The 21,830-nt window shown below is 40.5% G+C and overlaps 1 protein-coding gene across 1 annotated transcript in view; it reads left to right on the plus strand.

The window, feature by feature from the left end:
• Positions 1-21,002, plus strand: part of BCL2 (BCL2 apoptosis regulator) — a 97,126-nt gene extending 76,124 nt beyond the window's left edge. The window contains 1 exon segment of the mRNA XM_013940814.2: positions 16,164-21,002. Coding sequence (XP_013796268.2) covers positions 16,164-16,298 — 135 coding nt within the window. The 3' untranslated portion in view covers positions 16,299-21,002.
• The last annotated feature ends 828 nt before the right edge of the window (positions 21,003-21,830 follow it).

Genomic DNA, 21,830 nt, shown 5'->3' on the forward strand with positions numbered 1-21,830 from the left:
CTGCTCAACTAATACAAAATTATTAGAAATTGCTCTTCTTCACTAAAATCACAGTCCATCCTGTCCAGACTGTGCCTGTGCCTGTGCTCAGCACCGCCTGCTTCAGGTGAAGGTAAAGAAATGCCTCAAGAGGCAGATGCAGGATAATCTCTTCTCCCCCAACCCTCCCTCCTGTCCTGCATACTCCCCATGAAGACCTCACCCTAATCCCAAGAAGTCGGAGACTGACTTAATCTTTCAAGCAGAAGGCTTCCAATTGTTGTTGTTGTTATTATTATTATTATTTTTGGATTAACTGTTACAGCTTTTGTTTTCCACTGAAATATTCAATTCTTCTTTGAAGCTTGCTAAACGCATTGTCTCAGCATCCTGTAGCAAAGAACCTGATGGTCTAATTGTGGATCCCATGCAAAAGTACTTCCTGTTATCAGCTTTGAATTTCCTGTCTTTTCCCACATAATTGAACTCCTTCTCCTTCTTGCATGAGGACCGTGAGCGCAGAATCTCTACAGTCTCTCTCCCTGTCACTCAGTACTTTTTATTCAGTTATTTGGTTCCTTACTATTGTGGATCATCCCTGTGACCTCTTTCTCCCTCCTCAAGAGGTTTTATTTTCTTTTATAGTCTCTTTGCTCCTGTCTGAACCTTGACAAATAAATAGTGCAGAAAATTCAAACGCAATTTTCAGAAAAGATTTGAAACATCCCAACAAATTTGAACTAACTGATTATCAGTGACTATTAAAGTGCAACATCAGCATTTTAGAAATGGGATCATGAATTTCACTCCCTCTCTCCTCATTCAGACTGTAGTTTTGTAATGTATTACTTGGCCCAAGACTCTCAAAGCCTGGCATATATCTATCTTCAGACATCCAAAAAAGAGGTCCCACCTGTGAAAATCAGTCTGTTTATTTAGGTGCCTACTCATGTGTCTAGAAATCTACCTTAAAGACTTATTTTTTGAAGATTTAGGAAAATGGGATACATTACAGTGAGAATGAGAAAGAAATTTCTTGGGCGATACAGCACTGATAGTTATATGTCCAAACAAAAGCTCACTATTTTATTAAAACCAAAAGAGAGTGATAAAAAGATAGTAACTCTTATTTTGACTAGGGAACAGGTTAAATTATTTTACCTGCTGTTAAGAACCCTTGATCTTTTAATGCTTCTGCTTCCATACTTTCAAATGTGCTGAAATCCCATGAATGCCTACGAGAAAGTGAGGAAGCCCGGAAGCTGAAAGGTCATATGGGAGGGGAAGGGCAGCTCTTAGATATAACTTGGCCAATCTTTTGTTCAAAGAAGCCAGTCTCCTGATAGAAGAGAAGCCAAGCTACAGTCCTGAGGGTCAGATCACCTCGGTGAGCCACCCTTCTCTGACAAAAACTGCCATCCTTCTCCACCGAAGACGATCGTTGCACAGGGCAGGACGGTAGAGGTGAGACAAACTCCCCCTCCAGTGCCACGGGGAGTGCAGTCATGAGGAGCACAGACTTAGCGCACTTTTTAATTTCAGCCAAAACCATGGAAATCATAAGACACTGGATGAGCTTTCCGTATCAGTAAGTAAGAGAGACTTTCTGGGAACTAATTTGATTTGGCTAGATGGAAAACTGTGGTATCCAAGACAAAGCTAATAGCTTTCTCTCAGCTGTTACCTGTTTCCTAGGCAAGGCTGAGGGAGCAGTGAGAACTGCACAGCTCTGAGTGCTGCCAGACAAGCCTCTGCAAGAAGGTGCTGTAGTTTAGCAGATAGTGAGGAAACCTTCTGGGGAAAGGAGAGCCTAGAAAACAGAGAGGATCAAAACCGAAGTAGATGCTAGTGAATAAGCCAGAAATTATGAGGACCTGGGGAACACATCAGTCAGATGTGTCTATTAAAGAGATTTGTATATATGGCAGCATCTCACAAATCCAGAGAACATAATGCCGACTACAACCATAAGAGAGAAAAGATAAACGCACAAAAGAGAATTCAGTAAAACCCGGAAGGTATCAGATAAAGGAGTTTAACAGTAAGTATCCAGACAAATGTAACAAGCTTAAAAAAGCAATCAGAATATTTTGCCATGGAGGATGATTTCAATAATAATAGGCAATAGGGAAACGTTGTGGAACAACATTATATCTACCCACAATCTGTTCAGGAAAGAAAGGCTGGTCCATAGAGGCAGAGGAGATACTGCTGTATAGAAGAACAGCATAAATGCTTTTTAGATTAACTTTAAGTGGGAGGGGCCATGCAATTGAATCTCCAAAGACAATTAAATAAATGCTAAACTAGAAATTCCAAAGAATTTTAACAACTTTTGGAAAATAAAGATATTAGTAGGACTTGGTTGCTAATATCCTGCCTAAGAAAAGGAAATTGAATAAGCAATGCTGAACTGAAAAGAGCTGCTAACAAAATGGTAGTTACAGGGACTTAGGCTTCTCCATATACTTGGCCAAACAGATCAGGAGGGACACAGATTAGAAGAGAGATTTCCTGACACCTTAGGCGACAGCATCTTGGGAAAGTGACACACAAAAGGAAGAAACTAGGCTTAACTCGGGTATTAATCACAAACTGATAGTCGCTAACTCATTAGTCTTAACATCTAGATGGACCACAAGTTTAATTCAGTACAGTAGCTTCTGTATTCATGGATCAGAAATTTCATCTCTTTGAGGTGATACTCTTTTATTTTCTTTAAAAACTGTGACATAAACATGTACTTTAGTATCTAAGAAAGTCAGCAAGGAGCAATTTCATCTTTCTCCTTCTAAATCTACCCTTAAGAATTGGCCAGGCAAACAGAGGAGAGTACTAAACACAGCTTTATGAGCTGCTGCTCCTCCTGGAAGCCTGAAAGCCTTCAGAGGACTTCTCATGTGGCTCAGCTGCTATCAGCTTCTCGATAAAACATACTGACGCTCTGCACCGGCCACAAATTTAGGATTCACTGAGCAGGGCTGAACTGCAGCTATAGAGCATCCTGATAATCCTGCCTTCCCAGCACAGTTTTATGCTGGCTTCACAGCAAGCCAGGTACAACTGGTGTTTGCACCAAGCCTTGTTTGAAATGCTCCTACCCAACTCTGCTCACTGCTGTAGGAACACTGCCTCAGCTTAGTTTTATTCTAGACACAAAATGTGTCTTACTGTCTCACAGAGTAGTAAGCAGGGCTCGTCTTCACTGCAAGTTACCACTGTATCACAGCACAGCGTTGAGGAGTCCCACTGGCACAACGCCCACAGTGACTTTGCAATTATGTTCACCTAAGTTACAGTCAGCGGTGTGGCAGCCAGCTGCAGTTTAAACCTGCTGGGACCACAGCTTAAGCACGATTAGCTGGCACAGCGACAATCATGTATTTGTGTACACTGACTTCAACTCTATAGGCAGGAGCAGGCAGTGTACCAGCAAGAAAAGGCATACCTTGTGTATGCATTCGGGGTTTGCAGAAACTACGCAAGGTAGCACTGGATGCAGGAAAGTGAAAAGTAAAAACAGATATAATGAATAAGCGAATGTTTTATAACCATAGAAAGAAAGTATCATACAAAGAATAGCTGAAAAAAGACAAAGAAAAGGAAAGCAAGTATGTGAACAAAGAATGCAAAAGAAAAAAAGAAGAAACGTGAGAAAGGGGTGCAAGTTAAGAGGTACAATTTTGGAGTGGACAAAGATGACAAAATCAGAATTAAAAAAATGTACAGAGTCAGGCAGGTATGACAGCAGGCCCATTAAACACCCCATGGTTTTGTTCCATACAAAGGATGCCCCTTTGGATGGGACAGAAAATGTTAGGCAAAAGGGATATGAAGCAGCAATATGTTTTTTCCAGCCAAGTGCCATCTGTAGCCTATGCTGAAAATTTCTTTCTTCTGTACTTGAAGCTTATTAACAGTTTAATATATGATAGTATCACTGGTGACACTGAGGACACTGGGCTTTAATGAATCAATAGATTTATTCCATCTTTAACTAATTTGAATCTCTAATCCTCTTGTTTGTGCAAACTCTTCTTCCTTTAGGTCAAAGTATTAAACAGGCTCAAGAAGTAAATGAGGAAAACATACCAGAAACCCTGTGGGGAATGTTTAAATTAAAGTTTTCTAATAGGCAAATCAACTTAGTGTTGTGATCACAGCCTCAGTTCAGTTTCTTCCCCTCCCCCTCCACCAACAACGCTGTGAGTAAAGCTGTGGGAATAAATAGCCAAAAAAAGGAAGGGGTTTTGGTTTTCTTTTAGTTTCTTGGTGCTTGTGTTGCTTTAGACTGGTTTTTATTTTAACTGCTCTCGTTATAGACATGCAAGAGATTTTAAAGCACAAATTTGTAAAAATCAAACACACAACCCAAAATGTCAGCCTGCAGCTCTTTCCCCATCTTTCATGGCTGGTTTGCCATGTGTACTGCTGTATACTTGTGTTGGTTAGGCATCTGACTTTTTTTAGCGATGCAAATTTTACTGGAGCAAACCCTTATGTAGACAAAAATCTTGCTGATATACATGTCTTCCACCAGCATAACATATTTCAGTTAATGAGTCAGAATACACTTTGATATCGGTATAAAAGGTTCCTCCTGGGGGGAGGATTGCTTCTTTACTGATAGAATGTAGATAAGTGCTGAACTTTTCTCTTCCCTTGCTTAGTCTTCAATAAATCAAACCTATATCTAGTACTGCTCATCTAGAAATAATACAGCTTCTTGTCATCACCTTTTTGACTGTTGGTCCATTTCACCATTCTTAGTTTGATTGTATGCTCACCAGAAAAGGGTATATTTAAAATCTTCTTGAAAGCAAAAGTTTTATTTCAGTTGACAGTATGAACAGGATCAAATGCCACTGATCATAAAAGGAAAAGAAAGAAAACTGACTCAAAAGTTTGAAGCTAGCACATGGTTTATAGCTGCCCGAGACACTTGTATTTAATATTGAGGAAGCACTGACTTTCTGGCCTCCAGTGGTGAACCTCCTAGATAGACAGACACAAAAGGAATCAAGTTCAAAATGAAGTCTTAATGCCGTGAGCTTCTTGCGAATACTACAATAACATTCTGGCAGACTGGGCTCCCTTGGCTCTCATACTTGCAGCAATTTGACTGTCTCTTTTGGTTTAGCATGATGCTTGGCAAGTTTCCTAATCTTACATTATCTGGGAAAGGAAGACAAGAGAAGCTGGTAAGTTCAGGGAGCTTTTGAATATGCTTCTTCACCAGTTTGTTCACAGCAAAACAGTTGGCTGTGCATAGAAGTGTCAGGACTCCAGCTCAGACTGCTAGCTTGCAAAGGGTTCAACTGAACTGCATCCAGGCACCAGGATGCTCAGCCACCACAGCATGTGTGTGGTGTAAGAACCTAGATGGAAGAAGATTAGATAGCAAATCAGACAGAATTTTGCATGTGATTTCCTGGGTTTGTCTAAACTTATAGCAACAACAGTTAATTATAGAAGGTTCTGAAGGCAGCTCCTGGATGGGTTGTGTCACTTAAACGTTAGAGTCCAGCCATGAATTGCCAGCTGAGCATTACCGTTTGTGGCAGGAAGCCGCTATGGATGCCAAGCTCACAGAAACAGTTCTTGTGCCTTCCCCCTCAGGGGTGGGAGTGACAGACACCAGAGATGGAAGACTTGGGGGAGAATAAGCAGCAGGATGACAGCAATAGCAGTACTCTGGTGCAGAGAGAATCAGGGTGGGCACCGGTCATCACCTGCGGAGAGGCAGCCACAGAAGGTGGCTGCACACAGAAGTTATTTGTGGTCATCCCTCTAGATGTACTTACTGCTGTACTTACTTCCAGACCGAGTGCCTCTCTTTCTACCACACATGAATCCCCCTGTTCTGAGAATCACTTTCTCTGGTTCTTAAGTAAGGGCAGATTAATATTTTAATAAAATTCTTGAGGCTACTTTGAAGTGAAGGGGCAAGGCAGACTGGCCTTTCGATAGCAACTGCTGGTGCAGGAATCACTGCGCAAGTTGCTATGCAGCGAAGACAGCACCCTAAGACTCCTTGTGTGCAACAAAATCCATCATTTGTGCTCTGGTAGTACCTCAGAGCATGTCTGCATAGCCCAGTGGCTGCACAGAGATACCTGGGCTTCCTCTAGACAGTAGTTGCACTAGTTTCGCAGCAGTGCAAGCTCAGTGCAAGCTCAGATCTCTCTCTCCATATCACTTCATTCTGCCATATAGATTCACCTGCATGTAGAATTTTTAAAAGTAAATGACCAAGTTTAAGCTACCTGTTTAACTTATATGAGTTTTGATCTGCAGTTTCAGAGCTGTTAAGTCTTATTTATTTTAGACTGCGGGAGAGCTTTTAAGCACCGATTTCACAGGTACTGCATTTATTTTTTCTTGGCTGATATTACTGATTTCATTTTTTTATTCTTTCTTCTGGGAATCTGAAATCTTGCATGAGTGAGTTTCTGCTCACTTGTAACACCAACACATCAAGTAATTAACAGTCTTTCCTGCTGAAGTTAATGGCCTTCTCCTTCCTAGCAACCTTAGTTCAAGGTCACAATGATGGATTTAAATACTTCATGAATTTGCATCTCATTTTCTGCCCACAGACACTGCTCATTAAAAGATCCAATTTCCAGTGACATTCTCCCTTTCAAAGGACATCTACAGGAAATATAAATGCTCAGCCCTTTGTGAGCAATCTGCAAGGACATGCAGGCTTATAAAAAAAAAGGGGGGCAGTTAACCAAATCCTTTAGTTTCTGTTTTGAGTGATTGGCCAGGGGAATGCAAGCTATGCTGTATTTCAGCTGTTCCCAAGGATGTGTGTGCATAACTTGTTGATAGTGGTACTTGAGGCTCCGGTGATAGCTGTGTGACTGTACTCGAATTGTCATCGTCCGGGAGCAGAACCAGCCCCTGCCTCCTCTCAGGAACAGCGGGCACTAAACAAAACAAAGCAGGAGCCATCGGTTCAAAGAACTGGCACTCATAACACCTGCTTTTTGCCAAAAAAGAGAGATTCTAGGTCACCTCAGCTCTCTCCCTAAGCTCCCAGTAACTGTTGGGTTGTAAGGAACTGCATGACTTGCTGCAGCAATTGGTGCCAATATCTGATACACAGGAGAGCGGAGACTTTTGTCTTACAGGATCTGATTGACAGGAGTAAAACTCCGTACCCAGAACACCAGCACACCTCATTGGGAATACAGATCACTGCCAAAATAGGAAAGAAAAACTCACCACTACCTTAAAGTATTAGCATTATGTTTTTAAAAACTTACTGGTGGCCAAGGTATATCTATTTCACAGTAAAAATTACTCAGAGTGCACTGTAAATGCACAGACACAGATTAGTGCTGAACATCTGGTTAAAATAAATTACAGTCTTATTTTGCAAATAAAAGTTCCTAGGGTCTACATGACAAAGTCTGGCCAGCATAACTATCTCATGGGGAAAAAAATCACATCCCTAGTCTACAAAGATAACTATTTTGGCATGATTCCCCTCCCCACTATACAGACTTACGTAGACTTACACCAAATGGAAGAGTCCTTTTGCCAGTATAATGCACATTGTTTGGGAGGTACTTCAGCCACGCTGGCAGAAGTCCGTCAACTGGTATAAGCCATGTCTCCATTAGGGGATCTGGCCAGAACAGTGATACCAGCAAAGCCTCTGTGCCATAGAATAACCCTTTTTCCCCTGCTACTAGTCTCTAACATATTTCAGGTCTAAAGCATCCTTCTGATAGGAACCGCACAGAATTCATGCCCTTTCTCATATCAGCAATACATTATTTCTTTACGCAGAGGAATTAAAATACACATATGGGTAGAGGTGTGTTTCTTTCAAACATCCCAGTGGTACTTGCTCTTCTCATGCAGGTTGCCTGTTGTTTGTTCGGGTGTTGGTTTGGGGGGTGGAGGGGCAGAGATTATTTGCATTTTATTAAGTCTTCATATTTTGCTTTTGCATGGCAGCATTTGAATAAATCTAACAGTCAGAGTTAATGGATTACAATTGCCTATGCAAATGAATTTAAGAGATTATTTGAGTAACAAACCAAAGTCCTTCAGACTGTTTTTGAGTCATATTTTTACACCTTGACTTTTCCTTGTTTTTTCATATGGTCCCTTTTGGCTCTTACCTGATAACATTTGCCAAAGGACTTTCTGGATGAACACAAAAATTGAAGATTTACCAGCCAAACCTAACCTATGAGTCCCCATGGAGCAAGGCAACTCATAAAGGTATCTTGGATTAAGAGCAGGAGTCCGTTCATTGTGGCAACAGGCAGTTTTCACCTGTGCTATTTAGACAGTTGATTTTATCTAGATTTCCAAGTGCCTCAGTCTACACAGACTCTCCTGATTCCTTTACCAGCTCTTTCACCTTTCATTTGTCTCTCACGTCTTGTGGTTTTGTGAGAGCTGTGCACAGAACAGAAAGGACAAGGAGGAGGAGTGGAGGAGAGGAACCCAGACCAAAAAAAACCTCTTTTCCGAGCAGATGCAATCCAGGAACTTCTCCTTATTTTAATTTCCCATTATCACTTTACTGTGAAAAGATGAAAACATGGAGCAAGCCACCTAGAGGCCTTCAAGAACATTACTAAGTGGAATAGACCCTGAAAGCAATTCAGAAGAGTGAGTACACTGATGCCAGCAACCTTCCTGCTCTTGGGTGTGGAGTGGTAGAGGGGGAACTTGCCACTCCATCAGGCTACCTCCCTGCAAGGACACACCTGCCTCCTCTCTAGCTGACAGTGACACACAGTGCTCCGTGGAGTACAGCACACAAGGGCTGATTTAGGAAACAACAAGCAAAAGAAATGACCAAAAAATGCTACCACTTCTCTTCCTCAAATAAAGCTATTACAAGTGAGCAAAAATGGCTTGGGTTGCTAATGAAGTGGAAGCTACCGGAGCAAATGCATGCACATATTTTCCAGCTGGCCTCTGGTAGAAGTATAACTGTCCATTAACATCTACAGCATTTTTTTTTATTTGGCTCAAGCTTTTTTTGTGCTTATTCATTAAATTGCAGATACTTTATCATAAGGTTAGAGTTGTTGTTTCATTCCCCTTGTAAGTCAGTTGATTGTCACAAGATTTAAAAAAGCTGAAAGCCTGCTTCAAGAAGTCATGTGAGGAATGTGTGGCATTTCTGAAGAAGGTACCAGTGGCATTGCATAAACTTTTAACAGAGCTTGCTGCAAAAACACAGAATTGGCTTGTGCTGGCCCAGAACATGAAGCCGACAATTCCAGTTTGCTATTGCTGTTGTTCCTATTGCTCAAGGCCGAGTGCAGGTCAGTCAAACCAAAGGCATTTGGATCAGGACTTAATGTCTAGACAACAAACAAGAGAGGGATCAAGCATTTCTCTGAGAGATGTTAAAACAAGAAGAAGCAAAAAAAAAAAAAAAAAACAACAGCGTGACCGGTCCCTCATGGTTCAGCTGATGGTACAACCTGATCAGACTAGCTCAATTTCACCCCACTCATTCACATGCTCTGCCTTTTCTGGCAGAGGCCACTCTAAGCAAACCCTTCTTTAGCAAACTGATATGTTTTCTGCCTTTCTTGTCCCTCCTTACCTCAGGTAATAACCTGCGTCTCAAGCCCTCTCTTAGCACAGTTGAATACATTTATTAAATAAAAGCCCCCGCTGCAGAAGCGATGTGTTGATGACAAAAGTGATGCCAAAGTACTTTGGACATTTCTACAAGTGGCTGCTTTCAGTTCCCATTTCTCAGACTGTTACATGATTTAACTCTTTTGCAGTAGCCCGCGAGTGACAGACGCTGGCAGCTGGAACATGCAGGGAACATAGTGCTGCATGTGTTCATATTTTCTTGTATTACTAAAATACCAGCTGCAGCCAAATTTTTAAATTTGGGCTTTTAAATTAGGTGGCCTATTTGCAGTGTAGGGGCATTCAAATTGAAGGTAAATTACTAGCAAGACTGAGAATTCAGGTGCAAGGTTTGGAAAAAAAAAATCACACCTGTGTCCTCTTTCAGATCCATTTTGTCATTATTTTCATTTTAAAGTCATTCTAAAGATTTTGACAGTAGTCCTAATACCTCTAGCTTCTTTTCAAATGATGAAATTATAAGAGCAACGTTGCAGTATAAGATTTTACTTCATTTATTGCAACATAGGAGTTCAGTTAGCAATACTTGTTCTCTCTTCCAAAGTGATCCAAAAATCTCTATGACTATTTGCTAAGTTTACCCATGTATGTCAATGTAAATTCTTTAGAATCGATTTGATAAACTTGACCAGAAGAAGAAGAAGGTGGCCAAAAGCTGAATGGTTCTTGGTGGAACTGAGATTCTTGAAAATACACAATGGTGCTACATTTGTTTCCACATACAAATTATATACAGCTTCTCGCATTCTATCCAAGTAGGATAATGTGGGAAGTTCAGACTAAGATTCCTAAGTATCGATGTAAATAAATAGCAAATTAGTTGAATAGGATTATCAACCTGCAAAAGCAAGCTGCTCCGAAAATCCATGAAAAGAAAATTGTGAAGGATTGAATAGAGCAGCTTTGACTGTATTGTTTGAACACTGAGGATTTTGTCCAGAAGGCCTTCCTGCCCTCTTTCTCTTATTAATTATAATATTGCTCCCTAAGAAGTGGCACCCATTAAATATCACCAATGAGTTGCTGCAGTGACATTACAGCTGTTACACTGACACCAGAAAAACCTCATTTTAGTGTGGGCCTTTCCAGGAACAAGAAAACAAGGCAGCCTCCACTAGGTCTGGGCTTTTGCATATTGCAGAGCCACATCTAACTGAATTAACTAGAGATGCCAAGACTAAATTGCTGAAACATTTCTCATGCTGACTTGGTTTAACAAGAATGCAGCCTAGTCTGAAGACTGTATGGATTTCCAAGCAAGATGAATGATCAATACCTTACTAATCATGTGTTTAAGGAGACCACTTGATCATTCTCCACAGACTAGGTTTATTCTTCATGTCCCTCCGAACTCTGGAGGAGATCTGTCTGCCAACAGATTCAGTCTCCAGGAGAGTGAACAGAAATAATCGTGCTTGTTACTACAGCCACAGAGATTTATATGTTTCTAAGCATGTGCATCAGTTTTCATGAATAAATCTAACCACGATTAGTCCCTACTCTTTAGACATCTCCATCTGAGTGCCATGGTTAGTTAGCCTCAGGCAGACAATATTTCTATTGATTTCACTTCACACAGATTTTAATGAGAGCCTGGCCAGAATAGGACCTGCAAGATATGCTCCCAAGATCACAGGCTCACAAGTGCAAGTATTTAAACAAATTTAGAGCAAAGACAAGGAAAAAAGAAGTTAGGTGAGACCACTAAGACAAGAAGCAATTTTGTCCAAAGTCAGAAACCTTAGATTTCACTGGAGAAACAAACAGGTGTGCAGCCAGTAGTTAATGTAGCAGCTACAGACCCGAGATTAACGCATTGTGAAAATGCAGAATTCAGAATAGATCCATGGCTGCCACAGGCAAAGACGAGGACAAAAAACCCTCTGACTTGATGCTCCGGCATGTTGGACGGAGCTTTGCCCAGGAGCACCCCAAGGTGAAGCCACTGGGCAGGCGGGCTCCCCAGCAGTGGGCAGCAGAGCTTGCATGGTGGTGACACGTTCTCTTCCTTCACATGAAAATTTGATAAATTGCACCTGGCTCCATTGCCGGCACGTCAGCACTCCCAGGCGTAAAAAGATATCGGCCTCTCTAAAGATACCGGCTTCGTGAAACACCACACCTCGGCGCAACGCAGTCAGGGTCTGAGCTGCCCTTATTTGCATATACTTAGGTTTGCATAAAGGACCCATAAACCTTTCAGGGAAAGAACAGCTACAGACTTGTCTATTTTTTATGTTCCAAGAACTTTTCTCCTTAGCTGCAAGATGACATTTTAACGAGGTTTCACGGCATAGAAAACATGGGACGATTTAACCAGCTCTCTGCCTCCCCAAACTGTCTCTGAAATGAGTTACTACTCAGGAAAGAAAGCTTTTATGAGAATTTATGTCGCTCATATTGAGGCAGGGGTGAGTGAAAAGTCATTCAGCTGCAAAATCTTGGCATTGGCGCTGATGTCATTTCCCCCCCCCGTAGCAGATGGGGAGGCTGTGTCACTGGGACCAGTGCGAGTTTCTTCAAAAGCCTCGCGCGGGTGTTTGCTTGTTTGTTTTGGAGTCACGGAGAGGGCAGCATAAAATTGCCACGAGGCGATTCCCGTTCAGCAAAATGGAAGTCACGCAGGCTCTTCATTCAATACAATGTGGCTCAAGAGGATATCCTGTCAAACCAATGATAACGAGGGAAATAAAGTCACTTCCTCACCAGCTGTTTGATTCAGGTAGAAAAAGGAAGTCTTTACTTCCTCATGTTTGCTCTGCCCACCACCCCCGCAGTAATAAATGCAGAATACCATGCTGAAGCTGGTTTTTCCCTTTGCATTTGCAATAAGGAGCATTCGTATCATGAACGCATCACTAGGCTCAGCATATGGGAAGCATTTAGTTCGCCACAGCCTGGAAGTTATGCCCTGCCTCTCAAGCGGGGATGAAGCCTGAGCTGCAAAAGTACCGAGACTAAATAAGCTTGGCTCAATCCTTAAGTAACACATGTTCACGTAATTAAAGATGGCATTTTTTTGTCAGATCAGAGCTGCCAAATCTGGGCCCTCAGAGCAGCAGGATAGGGCGATCTGGATGCTTTGTTTGCAAAACGCCCTGGCTCGGTGCATTATTATACCTCCTAATCCTCACACAGAGACAAACTCCCCTTTTGCCCTGGGATCCTTGGAAAGCCAAGTAACACCAGTCAGTAATACTATATGCCTTCGCTGAATATAGTTCAACAGGCAAGAGGAGTAGCTCGGGATGCCCTCCAGGCAATCTTCCCAGCCTGCCAAGCAAGCCCACATAGGCAATGCAGGCAACTTTGGTACTTTGGTGCTAAGAGGAGCTTAGGCAGAGCATCTTTCCCTTCACTGCTGCCATCTTTCTCGCTTTACACAAACATTCAATATAAATTTAGATAGTAAACCAACAACGGACTGATTTGACTTAATATAAGTGTCTATAGAAATTAGTTTAAAAAAAATGGAAAAACTAAATTATTAAAAAATTACTAAAAAAAAAACAACTCTGGAGCTGAATGAAGAGTTCTTTCCCATATAATTTCTAATTGTCCTGATATAGTTTTACATCCAGGATGTAACTTTGCATTAAATTTTCAATAGGTCAGTCTTAAAATAGAAGCCTATAACCATTTTCTTTCCAACTGTGTAACACTTCCAGAAGGGGTGACCATGCCAGAACTTGTCTCAACCTATTTGCCAGGGCCATGCTGTGGGGACCCTTGCTTTCGTTACAAAAGATACTTTTCTGAGGACATCAAATGTTTCAAGTAGTTTTGCTGATCTTATTTGTTTTAGCCTGGATTCTCTTATTTTAAACAGACCGCTTTCAGTGACAGAAATCCAGTGATAAACACATGGTTCACAGAAGGAGACAAACCTTATGGAACAGTTATGATTCTGTTTAGGGCTCTCTTTGTGCTAAAATAGTTTTCAGTAATGGGTCATACCTCCCTCCCCCCTCTCCTTGTTTTAGTACATAAAATGGACATGTGTTTATTTAAAACAGGTTTGAAACTTAAACAAATAGTGACAGGCTGTTCAAACAAGCTTTGGAAATAGGCCTAATCAGGATGTTTGAGAAGGGGAGGGGAAAGGACCATAAAGAGCTACTTGTAATATATAGCGCAGATACCATTAGGTTGGGTTCATGTTATTGTTGTAATAATCTCAGATGAAAAAGTACTGCATGCTACAGATTTTCTGCTAACATTCCTCTTCTGAGCCATAGCTTGTGCCCTACTTTTGTCCTGCACTCAAGTGTTATTGTATCCCTCAGCCCAGCTTCATACCAGACACCGGGAGCCCTGCTGAATTGTTAGAAACTCTCTTCCTAGCAAACTGGGCTGAACGCTCCTAAATTGGGATAGAAGGGAGGCAGAAAGCATGTTCTCTTTGCTCTCTATCCTCTGTCTGCATCTGCTGTCACAAATATACAGAAGTGAGACCCAACCCACAGAAAGAAACCCTTAAAATCTAGCATTAAAATGCTTTCACATGACTTGCATTTCCATGGTGCTTTTTTTTCACTTCCTCCCTTTTCCACCCCTAATAATATCAATAAGTGTTAAACTTTACCCGTGTTGTATTTTTATAAGGCCTGATCTTGAACTCCCCATACGGTCGAAACTCCCATCGAAGTCGGTGAGTCTGCACTGGCGACAACAGGATTTAGCCCAGTCTGTAACATTTTAGGATATTGTGTTACTTCGTAGCCTTAAGGAGTAATAAAAGCAGCTTTCCAAAGAGCTGTACAGCAAACTGCGTATGCTTTTCAGCTCTCTAACAGCACAGCAGAATATTAAGGCCAGAGTTTGCAAATGTCTATTTCAAAAACCAGGCAGCTAAGCAAAAGTTGCCAAATTTTCTCAGAAATGAACAGTTTGCATTAAGATACTTACCAAAAAGTTAAGCTGCTTTCACTTAAGAGTACACCTTTGGAAACCCAAGTTTGAAAAAGATTGCCTGGAGGAATAAGCGTTAAGAAGTAATAGATATTAGAAGGAAGATGTATTTTCATGGTCAGTCGTTTGGCCAAATCCTACAGCTATTCTCCTGTTGACACACTCACTTTTACCTGCCAAATGCACCGATAGTATTTAAAGACATATTTTGGAAGTAAACACATTTTATTTATTTGAGTCTTGCTCAGTGTCTAGCGAACAGGAGTCAGAACAGCAAAATACAAAAAACCTTACACCGCCCTCTCGTGGTAAAACCGCAAATGCTCTTATTCTTATGAGAACACTCTTATTCAATAAGAGCTATTTTGTGGATTTACCTCACTAGTTTGGGAGCAGAGCTCAGTTAGTTGCAACAGAAAAACGTTGTCCTGGCCATGCTATCAGTGTTGTCACATTTTGGAAGCTTCCCTATTTATCGCTGTCACACCACACAGCTCAATGCATGTGTCCCTCAGGACTGCTTTGCGGCTTCATGTTCATAAGGAATTCCAGGCTGCTTCACAGAAACGCCTGTGGCACAGAGTGTTACCCATCTGATCGCTATAAATTGCCATTGGATTTATGAGTCACAGAAACCGTATCTTTACTTAAACGGTCTTTCCATTCGGCGCCTGCATGCATCTCCAGACTTTCTCTCTCAGATGCGCTTTATAGAGCAGCTCTCCATCCACGGGAGAAGAACCGGGTGAGGATTCCCGTTACCCCTCATGCCGGCTGACTTGCGGGCAGTTGCCAGGAGTGGCAGTCCCTCCAATGGTACGCGTCTTCCCTCCTCTGCCTCGAGCTGTGTGTCGTGGCTGTAGGCCCCAGGGGAGTCAGATTGACAAGGTGATCACAAGGAAAAATAGTCCTTTTTCGGGGCTGGTTTCCTCTTCTGTTTGATCAGCAGGTTGGCCCAACTTGCCCTAGAGCCAGACCACTGCTACACCCAAGACAACAGTTATCAGGAGCACAGGACCAAGGTGTCACCCATTTTGGTGACAGCGGTCATATACCTGCAGAGGTGCAACACAGAACTGCACCCTACCAGCCTTAATTGATATGGAAGAAACATCTCAGTGGTACATTTAGGCATCTGAATCCATCCCTAGGAAACTAAATAAATACTGCCTTGTTTTCAGGACCACTGATCCGCAATATGGACTCCTGAGTCCAACAGAAACCAAAGGTTTGGAGAATGAAGTTCTATTTAGCTCCTTTTGTTTATGTATGTTTGTATATATACATTCAGGAACCAAAATGTAGGCACTTATATTTAAAAATGCTGTGCCTGTATTTTCTATTAGGCTGGGCATACCAAAAGCACTGCACAAAAGCATCGCTTCCGAGTCACTGTTTTAATGGTTTTGTTGTTTTTTGCTTTTTGTTTTTTTTCTGCTGGAGTGTTGGTGGATGACCGCTGTGCACGAAGCAAGTCCCTCTCTTAAAAGTCACTTGATGATTTTTTAGGTTCTGCAAATACTGTCTGTCGCTATCCATGTACTACAGTGCAAACCCTGTTCTGTGGCCTCCTGTATATCATTACTGTTGCAATTCTGATATTCCCTCATTTCCCTTTCTAGGATGCCTTCGTGGAGTTGTACGGCAACAGTATGCGGCCTTTGTTCGATTTCTCCTGGATCTCTCTGAAGACTATCCTAAGTCTGGTTCTGGTGGGAGCTTGCATCACTCTTGGCGCTTATCTCGGACATAAGTAGAGTCACCCAGTTTATCATGGATTATGAAAGTCTTTCAAAACAACAAAATAATATTTTTTTTTCTGTAGCACAACGGTATTTTATGAGCAGAACAACTTCCTGGCTAAAGATTAAATCAGCTATTACTGCCAAAGGAAATATCATTTATTTTTACATCGCAGGAAAATTATTTATTAAAAGATATTTACAATTTAACCTGCTATTTTGAGAAACTCTGCAACTTGTATCTGTCATCACATCATGTTGTTATTAACTTTAATGAACCCCAAAGTCTTTTAGATTCTTTTTTTTTAATTAATTAATGCAACTGACTGGATTATTTTGTCTCTGAAGAGCAAATATACTGACAAAGACTTACCTGCTTACACTTATGAAGGCAGTTATTTGAGCTGCTAAAGGCTATGTAACTTGTGTTGGTTTTCCTTGCATTTTTTGGATGTCTTGGAGGGATCTGTAAAAAAAAAAGTCAGCGTGAACAAAGTTTGAACCCTATCCTGCTGGCAAAAACTGACAAGAGTAAATGATTCAACATGGTACATATGTTGAGTCAAAATGGCAACTTCTCGAAGGCCAGTTGGCTATTCCAACAGGATAACAACTTGAAATACGATTGCCTATGCCTTGCAAACATGTGTTTTCAAGTTAGCAGCTGTGCCATCACGTCATATTCATAATAGCATCATCCAGTACCCTAATACATGGCAATGCAAATGCTTTTTTTTTTTTTTAAATAGAAGTGTGAAGTTAAATCTGTTGGGCTTGCGGTAAATTGCCCTTCCAGTGATTTTCTCAGCAGTAAAATGTTTTTGCAGCTACTGACACAGAAAGATCAGGAGACCTTAAGTGCCTGCTTCCACAGAGCAGAGCTGGAGTCTGGTGTCCTGACCTGTGTCCTGCTCCGGCGGGCTCCCATCTGCAGTGAAGCCTGCATACTTGCTGAGCCCCTCCGGCAGGGTGAGCCCGATTCCATGTGGTCTCGAACCCCTGAAAGCTGAAAAAGATGCTCGTTTTATCTGGCAAGAAGCAGACCTCAGCTGAGTTACGGATTAGCTCTGACTATCCTTGTTAATCAAACTGGACACCAAAATCAAGTTCATTTTCATAACAAAAAAAAAAAAAAGAAAAAAAAGAAAGTGAGCTTTATCCTCCTGCCCCTCACCCTCGAAATTGTTTCAGCTAATAATTTCCTCAGACTGTCTACGGAATAAAAGATAATAAAGAAACCCTCTGGACCCTCTCCCTGGACAGAGACTCTCTGACACCTCGATTGTGCAGGTGCTGGCTGTCGTTTCAAGTGAAAATGGGGTGGAGGAAAAGGGGGGGTGAAGTCATCGGCTTGCATTATAAATGCAACTCAAATTAAATGAATGCAGAATACTCGCTATACAGTTTTATAAACAGACATGTGTTCTGCAGCTCGCTGCCGTGGTGTATTTTGCAGCGGGCCTGTCCATGCGCTCAGAGGGGGCCAGACCTCCAAACGACATGGGTGGGATGGGCTGCTCCGACAAATGGAAATTGCTGTCTTCAAATGTTTAAGCCAAGCACTCCTATTTTTTCTATGAAACTTTTGAAATCTGGGATTTGTGGTTAAATGGATGGCCAGAGGTAAAAAACCAAAAGGTTATAAAAGCTCTGGATAAAACGTCCAGTACAATAAAGAAATGCTAGAAAGGTGAAAAAAATATAGTGAATAAACTGTAGATGCAACCTCAAGATTTCAGTTGGATAACTTTGTGGCATTATATGCAAAATATCTCCATTAACTTGGGAATGTAAGATGTTCAATGTTAAGGCTGTAGTTGATGTTGTGTCTTCAAAGCTGCTTTTTTGTTTGTTTGTTTGTTTTAAGAGTTGTACATCTCAGCATTTGTACTGCTATTTAGTTGTGGCACCTACACTTTGTATGAGCAAAGATGGAGCGAGCTTTACATTTCAAATTTGAAACTATTTTAAAGAAACTTGTAAGGGAAATGTTTTGAAGAACACAAAAATGTGATCTAAACTTTGCTTGCTAAAAAAAGAAAAGAAAAGAAAAATCATCATGAAACCAAAAGCACCTGCAATGTGTTTAGAGAGCTTCAGTCAAAAGTGGGCACGCTCATGCAGGATACCTATGAAAAATATTTGAAATGGGAGGAACCGAATATTGTGGAGTGAGTGTGGGCTTTGTTTTTTCAGCTACGAAGCTGAATTTGTCTGAAACCAATTTCAAAACCGGAATTGGCTGGTATCGAGCTAATATTTCATTTCACAATCTAGTCTTTGTTTCAATTTGTGCCCGTGCGCCCATTAAAGTTCATGAACTATTAGACCTCAAATTGTTTCAATATCATTTATTTTATTAAAGGTTTACATTGTCAAAAATATTAAAAGAGTAACTATCAATTCCTGTGCTGCTATGCTACCAGGATAATTTGAATGGGGTTTATTTTTAATACCTTCCAATGGCAAAAGATTTTTAAAGCTGCTTTAGAAATAATATGAAGAAGACACATGATACGCATTTAAATATATATTGACAAATTTGTGTTCTGTTGTGTCTACTCACTGGACTTCCCAGTGTATTAGTTAATACCAGGCAAAAAGAAGAGTCATGATGACTGTTGCTGATTTTATTTTATTAAAGAGCTAACAGACTTTTCCCATCCTGACTGCAGAATTGTTACAGTATTGTGGCTGCATTAGCTATAATGATAGTTGATAAAACATTTATTAAGAAACATATTAGAAACATTGAATGTATATAAAAGCTTGGACTTCTTTAATAAAATCCTCTCCTTTCACTCCTTCATTTCTTTTGCAATAATTCCTGTCTCTCCTATTCTTCATTATACTTTCACAAAGAATTTTTTTTCCACAAAATGCCTTGTAGACTTTCATGCTCTTAAGACTATGCTTCAGCAAAAATCCATTCTCTGTCACTACCTGTACGCACCTAACTGTCCACTCCCAGCATATTGAAGCTGTAAAAGCAAAAACTAACACGAGAGACACGTCTGAAGTTGATTAGGTGTGGAAGATCAGAGGACCACAAAGGAGAAGGTCAAGAAGCGGAGGGAACAAAGAGATCACTGAAACATCTCCCATGTCAAAGGTGACGGATACATGGGGTATCCCTCATCCTTTCCCCAGAAGAAGGATGATAGGAGCACAGAGTAAAAGATTACAAAGACCCCCCCACACACAAACACAGTTATTCTTTACTATAAAATGTTGCTAATTCTAAAAGCAGTAATTCTTCTGAAAATTCTTATGAATTTAAGAAAAATACTTGATCTTGCTGTATTCAATGTATTTGTCATTGATTCTTTTCACTTCTTTTATTAAGAAAACAACGAAGGAACGTATTTTGCTTCTGAAAGAAAAACCTGTAAGGTCACCTCATATTGTTATAGATAATAGCCTAAGAGTAAATGGAAAAAATGAAAAACAAATTGTTCAAGATGAATATTCTGAAATCAGAGCTGACACAGAGGACATTTCTTAATCGAACAGGTATTGGATCCAACAGTGGAGTAATGGGGCCGTTGGGGTAACAGAGAACACATAGATAAGGCAGGGGGCTGGAAGATATGGAGAATGACACTGGTATGTAAGAAAATCTCAAGTTTCATAAGATGCAGGAGTTCACCCAAGATGGTCTGAAAACAATGTCTAACTATAACCAGCTGCAAATTTGTGCGTTATTACATGACTCCAGTTATTCAAAAATTTCAATTATAAATGGTTTTAAAAAGTATTATAAGATTATCCAATCAATCAGTATAAAAGTTCATCGGTTTCCTGTTGTGATTTGGGATTTCACAGCCTCATTAGAGTTGCACTGATAGAGAACCATTAGGAAAAAAAATGCGTCTTTGAACACAGAAGAGCAAAAGAAAACTTGGGGTACTACAGTTCAGAGAATACAGGCCCAATATGCCCAGTCCTTGCACACACACGGTCTCCCCAGCTGAGCAGTGTGAGTCAGATACATGTAAGGACTGCATGCTTTGACTCTGAAGCATGACGCTGTGCTTAGCTGTGCATCTGCACTCAGTTTCACAAACCTAAAAATCCTGTTGATTAAAAATACTGAAGTAGCACGCTTAAAGCTTGTCTTTAATTTTTTCTCTCTCTTTCTCTCTTTAAACAAGCTAGCAAAATGTTTCATTTGTATTACAAGTTAATGGCTCAGTACTATATGAAAAATTAAACATCTTTTGATTTATGAGTATAAAAATTCTTTCTCATCGCAAAAAAACAGCTTTGTTTCTCACTTCTATCTATCTCTTTCAAACAAGGCTAAATAAAAGGAAGCCAAAAGAGCCAATTTAATCTGCATTTGTTTTAAAACGCACTCCTGTACCAAGTGTTAATGTAGCTTCATTCCATAATAAAATCCTTTTCACCAACTTATACAGCATTAAGAATTCCACATGAAAAACTGTATATTTTTATAATTTAAATAGCATATTTTTTTCTTTTTCTTCTGAATATTTGAATTTTAATTATCACCAGCATAAATGTACATAAGCAGATATCGTTTATCCAGTACCTTTGGATGATGTATGTATGGTAATGTAGTTTGTCAGTTTATCATCCTTTAATATGATTATGTTGTTCTTTGTCTTTAAAATGTTATAAGAACATGCTGCCATTAAACTCTCCATGTCTGTCTAGTTAATATTGTGAAGAAATAATAAAGCACACTGTGAGCTACTTGTTTTGCATTTGAATTGTTCAGGGTTCCTTGATAAAAATCTACTCAAGCATCTATGAATGCAATCCCGTAAACGAAACATATTCGTTCCTTCCTGATCGTGCTATTGACATGTTCTGCTCTGTATTAACATTTTCAAGCTACAGTGACTCTGTAGAAGTACTGCTGGCCCACCCGATTCTTTTCTGTGAATCAAAATATATTATGATGTTTGTAAAGCCATAGACCCTAGAACTATGGGAATATAACCAAGTCTGAGATTTCCTAAAAAAGAAAAAAACCCCACCTTTCTAATCTTCTTGGTAGCAGAGATGCTTAAAAAAAAAACAAAAAAACCTTACACCTTTAAGGTTTATGCAACAGAAACACATAAAATTTTAAATGTTTGATTTTTTTAAGCTGTGATATTTTTCAAGCTAATATAAAAAATTTTAAAAGGTGTGATATATGTCATAAGATAGTAAGTGGAGACTTGCACTCATACCAGGTTCCTGTTAAACCTAAGGGGCTCTGAGCAGGAATGTAATTATAACATTCACCTTTGGGGACCTAACCTTTACCAACTAGTCTCCACAGGCTACCCATAAAGTCCGTGGAGGGGCAGGTCTTTGAGGGGGCGAGATTAAGAGTAGCTAGAGCTGGTTCTTGGTCTCTCTGGACCATCAAGATAGAAGTTGGAAGAGCTGTATCCTTGCTTCGACAGCTAGGAGACTGGTTAAAAACAGGTCCTCAAGGTTTCATAGAGTAACTACCCCTCCCAGCACCCTGTCACACTTACTACAACATTCAGGGTGGTGTGTTTGCAAGCCACCACCTCAGGTGAGATT

Source organism: Apteryx mantelli, chromosome 2 (assembly GCF_036417845.1).
Source record: "Apteryx mantelli isolate bAptMan1 chromosome 2, bAptMan1.hap1, whole genome shotgun sequence".
Lineage (NCBI taxonomy): Eukaryota > Metazoa > Chordata > Aves > Apterygiformes > Apterygidae > Apteryx > Apteryx mantelli.